This window comes from Ovis aries, chromosome 19 (genome assembly GCF_016772045.2).
Source record: "Ovis aries strain OAR_USU_Benz2616 breed Rambouillet chromosome 19, ARS-UI_Ramb_v3.0, whole genome shotgun sequence".
Classification (NCBI taxonomy): domain Eukaryota; kingdom Metazoa; phylum Chordata; class Mammalia; order Artiodactyla; family Bovidae; genus Ovis; species Ovis aries.
The window spans coordinates 17,921,145-17,933,718 of NC_056072.1; the positions used below are offsets into that span (position 1 = coordinate 17,921,145).

At 47.5% G+C, this 12,574-nt stretch overlaps 1 protein-coding gene across 1 annotated transcript in view; it reads right to left on the reverse strand.

Annotated features, from left to right (window-relative positions):
* The window catches only part of LMCD1 (LIM and cysteine rich domains 1), a 56,704-nt gene extending 54,138 nt beyond the window's left edge, over window positions 1-2,566 (reverse strand). The window contains exon 1 of the mRNA XM_004018302.4: window positions 2,410-2,566. Coding sequence (XP_004018351.2) covers window positions 2,410-2,451 — 42 coding nt within the window. The 5' untranslated portion in view covers window positions 2,452-2,566. The remainder of the gene's footprint in view (window positions 1-2,409) is intronic.
* Window positions 2,567-12,574: the final 10,008 nt, after the last annotated feature.

A 12,574-nucleotide genomic window follows, 5' to 3' on the forward strand; every position in this document is an offset into this window, starting at 1 on the left:
TCTCAAAGACTGTTTTCTGACTTTCCAGCTCTTGGGATTCCCTGTGGCCCCCCTCCCTTTGGGTGCAGGGCAGCGGAGTCCTTGTGGAGGCCATTTGAAACCATTTCTCATTTTGTAAATCGGTCTCTTGCAGCTCTAAGAATCTCTGAAATTGCCTCAAAATGCCTAAGTGTGATTATGCCTCCTGAAGCCAAATGTTAGCAAACCCACCACTGTTGCAGATTTAAAAAGTAAATATGCCATAAAAGCTCTGCAGCATGCTGTTGATACAACCCAGCATTTAACTGCCGATACACACCTCAGCAAAGAGAGATTTCCCCCCATTCCCTTCCCTTCCCTCGGCTTTCTGAGTGGAGGACCTGGGTTCATCACCCATACGGTGACCCTCCTCCTGATTGTCACAGTCCCAAGGGGTAAAAAATATCCTCCCTTTCATCTATACCCACCACATTCTTTCACTAAGCCTGTAATTGGATCTAAATGGAAAATAAACCCTTTGCAGGGCAAGGAAGTTGGCACTAGAGGGTGACAAGTAGGAGACTGTGTTCCACCTCTAATCCGTATAATCACACTCTCCCATGCAAAGGAAAATAAAAACAAGGCTTCCTCCTAGCTGGGACCTGGGCTGTGCTGAGAAGAGAGGTTCCGTGTCTCCTGTCTCCCTTCACACATTAACTGTCCATCAGCTTGTAATAAAACAATCCTGAATCATCTGATGTGCCACTGGACAATGAGACACTGCCCCTTTCGCTCTGGACTCTCTTCCTTTGGCTGAATCTGGGGAGGCAGTTCAGACACACAAATATGTTGGAGCTGCCACAAGTTAGAAAACAGTAACACACAAACTGTACTGTCTGCGAACACTATGGTCTTAGCTGGTTCACTCATAGTTTATTGAGTCATGCTGTGCATGGCAGCCTGCGTCGGAACAGAGATGAGCAAGAAAGGTTTGTCCCTCAGGGAATTTAGAAAGATGGGTAGAAAAGTAAGAGCAGTGCCTGCCTGACTCACTAGTAGGTAGAAATTAACAGGACAGGTAGCTTACTAAGGTCTAACATGTGAGAATTCCAGAGAAGGAGAGATGACTGGATTCTGCGAACAGTCTGGCAACTGTGAAGCGGGGGTGGGGGTGGGGGGGCAGGAACATTCCAGAGGGATGCTCTCTGGATGAAGTCTGCCCTGGTGTACACATTCAGAGGTCCGATGGACTCTGTGTGGGAGTCTGGGGCAGGTCAGCCTTGCAGTGGTACAGTCGTAAATCAGATGCATAAATCCTGCACCTCTAAGTGGCTCACTTGCATTTCGATTCTGACTAGTTTTTCTTTTTCCTTCCCCCTCTCATTCTATCCCGCCTTGCCCAGGTAATAGCAAATGTTTACAGGGGACTTTGCCTTGAAAGACCAAAAGTCTGATTTTCCCTGAAATCAGAGTTTAAGTTTAAACAGAACTACTTTGGGAGAGAACACTAAGGGGTACCATAGCTATTATTGCTGCTGTGAGGGAGTCGGGGCCTAACATCCCTCTATGGGAGACAAGGGAACTGAGGCTCAGAAAGGTGATGGACGTGGTTGGTCATTGTGGAGCAGCTAGAAAGTGGCACAGCTGGGGTTTCCATGCCTAAGGCTTTCCCATAGGCTCCACAGCCTCCCAGAACCAACTCTCTGTGACCCTGAGACTCAGTTTCTTCACTGGTCTAGGCTGTCTCTGGGCTTCCTTCCAGTTCACAGGTCCTCTTAGCCCCTAGCCTGTGACAACCTTCCCCTACCCTGCCCCCACCCCCCACCGTCTACAGGTAAGTAACCATCAGGGATTGGAGCTAAAGGCACAGCTGCAGGCCCCTCAGGCAGTCATTCACCCATGACCTTCTGGGCTCCCAGCCAGCCCTTCTTGAAAGGGAAAAGCGAAGACCCTGGGGACAGAAATTAGTTCCCGTGTGCTGGAACTGTCGCCACTGCCAACACCACCAGCTAAAGAAACTGTTTTCTTTGTATGTGTGTGTGAAAAACAGAAAAGGCTGGGATGAGAGCAAAGGGGGTAGATTCCTTGTGAGTAAATATTACCCCTTCCCACCTTCACCTCAATCACTGGAGGAGGAGGGTAGGGTTCCTTCCCCACTCCTCCAAAAGCACAGAGTTAACATTTAAGAAACAAGTTTTTTACCTTATTTAAATTTTAATTAGCATCATCAAAGAACCAAGATCCTTTGCAAATACTTTACACAAAGGCTTTTAAGAGTAGCATTTGGGGTATGTGCCTGTTGGCTCAAACCTGTATTCCCAACGATTCTATTTTCTATAAAGTCTTGGAATTTAGTGAATTTTCTTCTCCATATATCTAGGAAAGCCTCTTCAAACAGGAGAGGGAAATGGGAAAAGGAGTCTGCCTAAGTACAGACAGATCTCAGCTCACCTTCTGAACTCTCGGGTTGAGGTCCTTGGCCACCTTTGCCATCCTCTTCTGGGGTGGACAGACAGCGCCTGGCTGCTCAGGCTTAGGCGCGAGGGCGTGCAGTGGGGACAGCTGTGCTTGAATGGCTAAGATCGCTGGCCCAGGGGGAGCTCTGTGCGCAGCCTGTTGCGGCGGGGCCCTTTAATTGGAGAGCGGGACTCCCTCTAAAACCTCGCCAGCCAATCGGCGCGGGCGCTCGCACTTGGCCAGCCAATCCCAGCTCGCGGGTCCCCCCCACCCTTCGGGTGTTCGGGCCCGGCCGGGAGGCTGCGGCCGATTGAGCGCTTTCCTGACGTCAGTGAGGCCGCGGCCCCGCCTGTCCGGGTGGCGCACATCTGTCCCTGAGCGGCAGGAATCCGTCCCCACGCCCTTCTCCTTTAAAGGACAACGGGTCGAGGGTGGGGCGGGCCGCCGGGGCCCCGCGATCCATTCAGGTCAAAAGGGAGAGTGATCAAACAGGGAGGCTTGGGGTATTTTTAGTGAGCTGGGTCCAAAAATAAATGCTGAGCTGTGTTCCCCTGCCCACCCTTTCTGCCTTGTCGCCTGGGGGATGCGAGGGGAGCGGAGGTGGGTAGGTGGTGTAGGCGGCAGCTTGACTCAGCTGGTTAGCCTTTCCCAAACCTGAGCAACTTTTCCAATCACCAGAGAGGAGGTGAGATTCGAGTGAGTGGTGATTTCTTTAAAATTAATGTTTCTAAAATATTCATCGGCCTTTTATAACTTGCTTTCGCATAAATCGTCCCGATTCAGGGAGGGAGAGAACACTGTCCTGATTTTATAAATACCAACATGTACATCTTCACTCCTGGAGTCCTATTTTCTCATGACAATCTCATAATTATCACAAGTGTTGTTATAACATGATAATGTTGATGATGATCACTCCCATTTAAGAGATGAGGGAATAGGATCAGAGAGGGTCATTGGTCCAAAGCTGGGCTTTTCAGTGAGGCTTTAACCAGGGGGAGAGAGGGTGAGATTTCACCTGGGTAGAAGGTACTCAGGATAAAGAGCCATAAACTAAGAAATTAAATTTTTTTTTGCAGATTAATTGAGTCATGCAGGTCTGAACAAGCAAGTTTTCTCATATCCTTGGGATGAAGTCTCTTGCAACATCTCACAAGTCCTATAAGTCAAAATCTACTAGGACTCACTGTTCCTATAAACCCACATCTATTAAGCCAGTTCCACAGACTTGGGTTCCTAGAGCCATTATCCTAGCCTAGACAGAGGATTAAACACAGTCCCTTTTCACCTTTTTTCACAGACAGAATACTCTGTCATGAAGTTTTCTTCCTGTCACCCTCTGCTGGAAACCAGGGCTCAAGTGGACTAAACCTTGGGTTGTAAGGAGGCTGCAGAGTGGCTTCAGATGCATGGCGTGGCCTGATGTGAAGGGAATGGGGGGCTGCAGGTCACTACGTAGGGCTTTTTCTCTTCTTGGAGGTGCTTTCCTTAAAGACACCTTCCGTTGGTTCTTTTCTTTTTCTTTCTTTCTCTTTTGGCTGTGCTGGGTCTTCATTGCTGCGTGGGTTTTTCGCTAGTTGTGGTGAGCAGGGGCTGTTCTCTGTGGTGGCTTCTCTTGTTGGGGAGTACAGACTCTAGGGCACTTGGAGTTATGCAGCTCCGGCTCCCAGATTCCAGACCACATGCTTTTATCAATAGTTGTGGCTCATGGGCTTAGTTGCTCATTGGCATGTGGGATCTTCCCGAATCAGGGATGGAACCTGTATCTTCTGCATTGGCAGGCGAATTCTTTACCACTGAGCCAACACGGAAGCCCTCTAATTGGATCTTAACACATCATCATCTTTAGTGATCCCAAATCTGAGTTTGGGATCCCATGATCCCTGCTTGTGGCTCCTTTTTCACCTTCTAGAAAGGGCTTTCTATGTATGACTCCTCTTTTGCAACATGAAGAATGATATTTTTCTTCTTTCATAGATTTCTGCTATCGTCAATGTTTGTCTCACTTGCCCCTACCTGTAGCTCTGATACCTAGCACACGAGCAATGCTCAGAGCATGTCAGTGGAATGAATGGAGGTTGGCTTCTGGCTTTTAATCAGCAGTGAGTTGGCAAGGTGGGACTTGGAGAGATGGCCAAGTGCCATCCCTGGTCTGGTTTGTCCAAACTTCCTAGGTGGGCTGCATGATTAAGCCAGGGTGTAAGTAAATGGTAGCCAACAGAAGCCTGGCCTGGGTGAAGTTTCCATGTTGAATAGCCCTTTCAGTAGCAAATCCTAGGAACAATGGTGTTGAAACTGGGATGTTCTGCCAGAAGCCTTTATACTTCAGAGCTATGGGGAACAGAAGCCAGGAGAACAACAAAGGCAAGCTTTATCCTTTGCAAACTAGGCAGAAGCCTGCCCAGTGAAGTCATTTCCCGCTCTCTTCCCAGCCACACTCCTTGCCCCATCTTGAAAAATTATCATTTCATGGAATAATTTGACTTTTATGAGCTTTAACAATGATTAGCTCCAAATAAGACCCTCTTCCCCTCTCCTTATTTTTATCGTTGGCCTGTTTCAATCAAGAAGGCAGATATTGTGGCTGTTTCTGAGAATGTAAGAATCGAAAGCTACTGCTTGGATGGCCTTGCCTTTCATGCCTGCTAAGTCGCTTCAGTCGTGTCCAATTCTTTGCAACCCTATAGACCAAAGCCCACTACGTTTCTTTGTCCATGGGATTCTCCAGGCAAGAATACTGGAGAGGATTGCCATGCTTTCCATCAGGGGATCTTCCTGACTCAGGAATCAAACTTGTATCTCTTATGTCTCCTGCATTGACAGGTGGATTTTTTATCTGTGAAGCCCTCTGGCCTTGTCTTTTTTTCCTTTTTCCTAGTAAAGAACCTGTCATGGGCAGAACGCTGCTCCTTGCTCCTCTGGAACTTGTTCTGTCCCCCGCTGAAGATGATGCTGACTCTGACTTTTTAAATGCTACTCTCAAGACAAAGGTTTCAGGGGATCTGTAGTCAGTTTTGTCTGGACACCTGGACTGCTGCTGCTGCTAAGTCGCTTCAGTCATGTCCGACTCTGTGTGACCCCATAGACGGCAGCCCACCAGGCTCCCCCGTCCCTGGGGTTCTCCAGGCAAGAATACTGGAGTGGGTTGCCATTTCCTTCTCCAATGCAGGAAAGTGAAAAGTGAAAGTGAACTTGCTCAGTTGTGTCTGACTCTTAACGATCCCATGGACTGCAGCCTGCCAGGCTCCTCTGTCCATGGGATTTTCCAGGCAAGAGTACTGGAGTGGGGTGCCATTGTAATTGGGATTCTTCTGGAAGATGGAGTAAATAGGACCTATTACATCTTAAGCCTCACTCCATGGCTAGGATCCTTTTGCTTCTGTTTGGAGGAAAATGGGGTATCAGAAAATAGGGTATCTTTTCCAGGTTGGAACAATAGAAAGATCTGATTTCCCCAAGGTTCATTGCTTTGTGATGCTGGGGATTTTTAGAAATTTTATTCACCCATCAAGTAGTTTTGGGGCATCTGCCTTAAACCAATCCTTGTTCTAGGTGCTGAGGGTACCCACGTACATAAAAGAATCCTTCCCCTTCAAGAATGTCTTGCTGTTATCTTACTTGATCTTCAAGACAACCATGATATAATTCTAATTATTTCCTAATAATTTTAATTGTACCTCTGGGAGAAAATAGAGATTTGGGACAGTCAAGGGCTTCATGCAGTGTCACACTCCAGCAAGTGGCAGAGTTGAAATTCAAACTCAGGGCTTTTAGCTCCAGACTGTGTCCTTTTAATTATTACACCGCCTCCTATAGTGACTGTAGAGGATTGATTGCAGGTTAAGAGTCAGCAATCGCAGCAAGATGGTGGTGTCATCCTCCACGTCACTGGGTTTGTCCGAAGTGGAATTTTTGACTCTGAGTTTCATGCTCTTTTCCCTGTTCATTCATGCATTCAACAAGCACTGAGCTGAGAACTATAACTGGTGTAGCCCTGAGCTGAAGATCCAACACTGACTGAGTAAGGCCAGAAAGCGTCCTGCCCTCACACAGCTGCTGTTCCCCGGGGGGGAGGCTGACATGGAGCAGGGGAACAGATCATCGTATGAGGTAGCTAAGAGCGGTGGCGAGGGCCTTGCAGGAGTGAGTCACTGACTGTGTGACCCCTTGAGATCAGGTGGTCCAGAAAGGCCTGGCTGAGGTGATGTGTGAGATGAAATAGAAAGAGGGAGTTTGAGTCAGCATGGCAATGAGTCGAGCACCATGAAAAGAGCATTCCAGAAGGACGATGTCATGCATGAAAAGACCCTAAGGTGGGCATGGGCTTGATGTGTCTGAGGGATCATAGAGCCACTGCGGTTGGAGAATAATGAGCGACGAGGAGAGTCTGTGATGAAACCTGGGGGACCAAATCACCTTGGATACTGCTAAGCAGGTTAAATTCTTTTCTGAGGACAATGAGAAACTGTAGATTAGTGCTTTCCCTCTGAGATATAATGTGAGCCACATACACTATTTAAGTTTCTAATAGTCACATTAAAAACAGTTACAGAAAGGTAACCTGTTTATATTTTATTTAACCCAGTATATCTGAAATGGTATCATATCCATCTGTGCATGCTATAAAACATTCCCTTCTCCAGGGGATCTTCCCAACCCAGGGATCTAACCCAGGTCTACCCACATTGCAGGTGGATTCTTTACCAGCTGAGCTACAAGGGAAGCCCAAGAATACTGGAGTGGGTAGCCTATCCCTTCTACAGAGGATCTTCCTGACCCAGGAATCAAATCTCCTGCATTGCAGGTGGATTCTTTACCAACTGAGCTATCAGGGAAGCCCCTATAAAATATTATTGAGATGTTTTCCATTCTTTTTTTCATGCTACATCTTTGAAACCTGGTGTGTGTTTTATACTTACAGGACATCTCAGCTGAGGTCAGTCACACTGCAGATGCTTAATAGCTCTGTGTGGGTAGGGGGGTTCAAGATGGGGAACACACATACACCCACGGCTGATTCATGTCAATGTATGGCAAAAACCACTACAATATTGTAAAGTAATTAGCCTCCAATTAAAATAAATAAATTAAAAAAAATAAAAGTGTTAAAAAGAAAAAAAAATAGCTCTGTGTGGACTGTGGCTACCATATGTGATCAGGCGTGCGGACACCTGATTTACTAGTTAACTCACAAGAAGGACACCCAGGAGGTTCTAAGAGAAACCCAGTTGGTAACTAACAATCTCTCCTTATGAGAGAGTAAGGCTGAGGGGCAGGGGGCCCACAACTGAGTGTCTGGTGTCCTACATGTGTTTCACGCAGTGAGCTGGGAGGGGAGAGTGCTTCCGTCAAAATCACAGAGCTAGATATGCGGCCAAGCAAAACCCTGAACCCAGATCTCTTAGTTGCAGGCCAATTTAGAAAATCTGCAATCATCATGGCTCAGGAAGATGATGTTTTTACTGTGTTGCAAGCGTGGCTTAGTTGTTTTAATACACAAACATGAGTGATGGCTTCTATTTGGTTATGATTGTTCTCAGCATACTGTTTTCATTTAAAACAACCAACACTTAAGAGTAGGTAGATATCAATAATCCCTGAACCACATAGTATATTTCAATATGTATTAACTGATATAAACATACCATGAACCACATAATACCTTTTACTTTGTATCAGCTTGGCCCATCATTTGTACAATATATATGTGAATTGTTCACAACTTGAATTTTTTTATTTCTTTCCTGCCATTCTTACAGTAACTTTAATTTTAGAAAAACTATCTAATTTTCTCCAGATTTTTGGATGGACTCCTAGATCAAGAAAGGCTTTGCCTGAGAGGCCAAATCATCTGGATGAGAACAAAACATGATTTCTGGACCCAGCTATTCTCTTGCCTTCGAGCTTGTCTTTGACAGGGACAGTGAAAGACACAATGAGATCTGTCCATTGTGAAGGAGCACTGAATCAGGAGTCCAGAGCCCTGCATTTGATTCTAGCTCTGCTAAAAGCCATGTGGCTGCCATCGTGCACAAGGCCACTTGCAACTCATTTATCATTTACTGGGATCAAGTGATCAATAAGCTCTGAACATCAGCTATGTGTCCCACTTGATGGTGCAACAGAGCTTCCCTTCTTTGCCAGTTTGAAAAGTGGAGGAGAGAGAACATTATTTTAGGTGCAGAAGATCTCCCTGTGTGTTTCAGCTTCGTCACAGAGGCGAGCTTATGATTTGGGTAATATATGTAAGAGTCTCTAAGTCCCTGAAAAAATGAGGTTAACCATCTTTATTCCTCTTACCTTACAAAGCATATCCTTACATTCATTTATATATGTCTGTACTGGGCAGAATTCTAAGTTACTGCCAGGTTACCCAGCCCCATGCATAGTCCCCTCCCTGTGAATGTGGGTGGTACTCATGACTTCCTTCTAACCAACAGAATGTGGCAAAGATTGTGGGATTCTGCTCCTGTGATTTTGCTGAGTATTGTGACCAAAGTGAAGCGATTTTACAGGTGTAATTAAGGTCTCTAATAGGGAGAGTCTCCTGGGTGGGCCTGACCTAATCAGGTGAGCCCTTCACAGGCGGAGCCAGCAGTCAGGAAATTTCTACCTCTGACCCGCTAGCCTTCAGGAAGTGAGCTGCCACCAGTTCGATATCTGTAAGGAAGTGAATTCTGCCAACAACCACGTGGCAGGATGATAAATGAGTGTTGTTCTAAGTTGTTAAGCTTGTGGTAATTTATCATGCAGTGTATTGACAAACTACATTCTGTCATCCTCATTCTTGGATCTGTTTAAAAGATTTACTTATCTGCTATTTCTTGGGGTGAAGATGTTTGGTATCCCTTTTCAAAAAGAAATACTTCTGCTCCCCTCAGTTCTTAGCGCTTCTTGAAGCATTAAGTTACAGGAGTTGGGTGAGTCCTTTAGGAAGCAGCCTTTACCGTGGACAGGTGTCTAGTTACTGTCCTGGAGGACTGAACCATATCCACATTTAATTTCTGTAGGTGTACTATTTACTGCTATCCTCGGTGTGTGCGTGTGTGTGTGTGTGTGTGTGTGTGTTTGCGCCCACGTGCATTTCTGGACGCGTGCGTGCGTTTCTCTGCAGGCACATGCGCTTCTGCGCACGTGCGTGCGCGCATAAGTCTGAATAGCGGGGAAAGACGAGAACAGGTGCGCGGGATTTGCTCCGTGCCGTCTGCATTTCACGTGGATAAGCCTTAAGACCACCCCCAGGTAGCAGGTGTTGTTAATCCTATCTGCAGATGAGAAAGTGAAGCTCTGCTGTGTAACGTGAGCTGCTCAAGCTTCAGAGCTACTTGGGATCCACACCCAAGTGGGGTCCCTCAGGAGATGGCTGGCTTTGGAAAGAGGGCTCAGCCCGGACGACGGCGGAGGGACAGGACTCCCGGCCGTCAGAGATGGTTCTGGATGTTCCCGGTGACCCCCTCCAGCTCTGGGCCTGGGAGGCAGGGGCTGAGGCCTGAGGTGGGTGTCTTTCATCTCCCGGCTTCCTGGCGGTTGGCCTGGGCGTTGGATGGCCGTTTTCCTCCACCTGTCGCCACAGCTCCTGTCGGCCTGGGGGCCGCTGTCCCCCTCGGCCCCTTCAGGCCGGGCGGGGTCCCGGAATCCCGCGGTCGCTGGCCGGGGGCGAGTCCTCCGCCCCTCCCGAGTGGGTTCAGGGCCGCTGCTGTTTCCTCATTCGTTGGCTGCCCTTTCGTTAAACTCTCTTCAGTTACTCCTTCGAGTGTTTCCAGTCAGGACCCTGACACGTCCGGGAGCGAAAGTGGGCTTTAGAGAGGACTCCTCCCCTGGAGGAGATGCGCGTCGCCCTGCGGTTTCTCACGTCGTGCTTTTGGCTCTTCGCTTGGGAGTGAGTTAAATGAGGCTTGGCACTTCATTAGGATGGGAAACCCAGAGAGCTGGAAAAGCAGGCCGGGGAGCTGGCGGCCCTCTCCCGGGAAGTCTGCCGGCCGCTCTGGAGTCTTGAGGAGAAGACTGAGCGTGCAGGGCTCCTGCGGCGGGTGACAGTGACGCGCGCGGTCCCTCGCTCCCCTGTGCCTCCGGTACCTGGTGTGTGAAGACGGCGGCCGTGGGCCGTGGATGGGGGGCTGCGGCCTGCACCGCCTTTCCAAAGGCGCCTTGTTCCCATGCCCGCCCAGCTCACGTGACTCTAGCCTTGAGTTTTTGGAGATGAGGTTCTTTCGGGAGACGCTGGGGAACCCAGGGCAGTTTGCGGATCTGGGCCCTCTTCCTAAGATGAAATCCTTGTAATTCGCTGACCTCGATGGAATTTGCAACCGCGTGGTAGCAAAATACTTGTATTTCGCCTGGCCCACTGAGAGGGAGGTGTTGCTATGACTCACTCCAGAGAAAGGCTGTTGAATGTGATGAAGAGGCAAACCTGCAGTTCCGGGTTCCTAGCCTGAGAATGATTTTGATCTTTGGGTGATGGGTGGACTTGGAGGGGGTGCAGTGGAGGGTTTGCCATGGCCTACCCAAGGAGGAGCTGCTCAGCTTCAAGGGAGGTGCTCAGGATGATGGAACCCAAGTGCCCTTTTTGAGCTCCCATCAACAAAACTCTGCCAGACTCTGTCCCTGAGCCGTTCCGCAGCATCCTCACAACACTTTCCTGAGGTGGTGGTCTTATCACCCTTTGACCAAAGAGCAAACTGAGTCCCAGAGATGTTATATAATTTCTCCAAGGTCACGTAGCTGGTTGCAGAGTTTTAAATTGGATGCACGTATGTCAAACTCCAAAGATGGTAGGAATGGAAACTACAAAACAACAACCAGCAACCATTTCTTGGACTGTTCCCCATATGTCAAGCTAAATTTCATCACGTTTAATTACTCTGCAGTGTAGCACCTCGATCCCTAGCATAGATGTAAAAAGCATTTCAGCCCCCTGACCCCCAACACACACTTAACACTGGTGGTTGTCTAATTGTAAGTAACCCTCATGATCTAATTATGACAACTGTTTAGAACAAAATCTATTTTTAAAATTTTTGAAAACTTTTCATTTTATACTGGAGTACAGCTGACTATGCGGATCACAATAAACTGTGGAAAATTCTGAAGTAGATGGGAATACCAGACCACCTGACCTGCCTCTTGAGAAACTTATATGCAGGTCAGGAAGCAACAGTTAGAACTGGACATGGAACAACAGATTCATTCCAAATAGGGAAAGGAGTACATCAAGGCTGTATATTGTCACCCTGCATATTTAACTTATATGCAGAGTACATCATGAGAAATGCTGGGTTGGAGGAAGCACAAGCTGGAATCAAGATTGCTGGGAGAAATATCAATAACCTCACATATGCAGATGACACCACCCTTAAGGCAGAAAGTGAAGAAGAACTAAAGAGCTGCTTGATGAAAGTGGAAGAGGAGAGTGAAAAAGCTGGCTTAAAGCTCAACATTCAGAAAGCGAAGATCATGGAATCCGGTCCCATCACTTCATTGGAAATAGATGGGGAAACAGTGGAAACAGTGTCAGACTTTATTTATTGAGGCTCCAAAATCACTGCAGATGGTGATTGCAGCCATGAAATTAAAAGATGCTTACTCCTTGGAAGGAAAGTTATGACCAACCTAGATAGCACAGTCAAAAGCAGAGACATTGCTTTGTCAGCAAAGGTCCATCTAGTCAAGGCTATGGTTTTTCAAGTAGTCATGTATGGATGTGAGAGTTGGACTGTGAAGAAAGCTGAGCCCTGAAAAATTGATGCTTTTGAACTGTGGTGTTGGAGAAGACTCTTGAGAGTCCCGTGGACTGCAAGGAGATCCAACCAGTCCATCCTAAAGGACATCAGTCCTGGGTGTTCTTTGGAAGGACTGATGTTGAAGCTGAAACTCCAGTACTTTTTTTGGCCACCTGATACGAAGAGCTGACTCATTTGAGAAGACCCTGATGCTGGGAAGGATTGAGGGCAGGAGGAGAAGGGGATGACAAAAGATGAGATGGTTGGATGGCATCACCGACTCAATGGACATGGATTTGGGTGGACTTTGGCAGTTGGTGATGGATAGGGAGGCCTGGTGTGCTGCGGTTCATGGGGTCGCAAAGAGTCAGACATGACTGAGCGACTGAACTGAACTGACAGCTGATTAACAATGCTGTGATAGTTTCAGGTGTACAGCA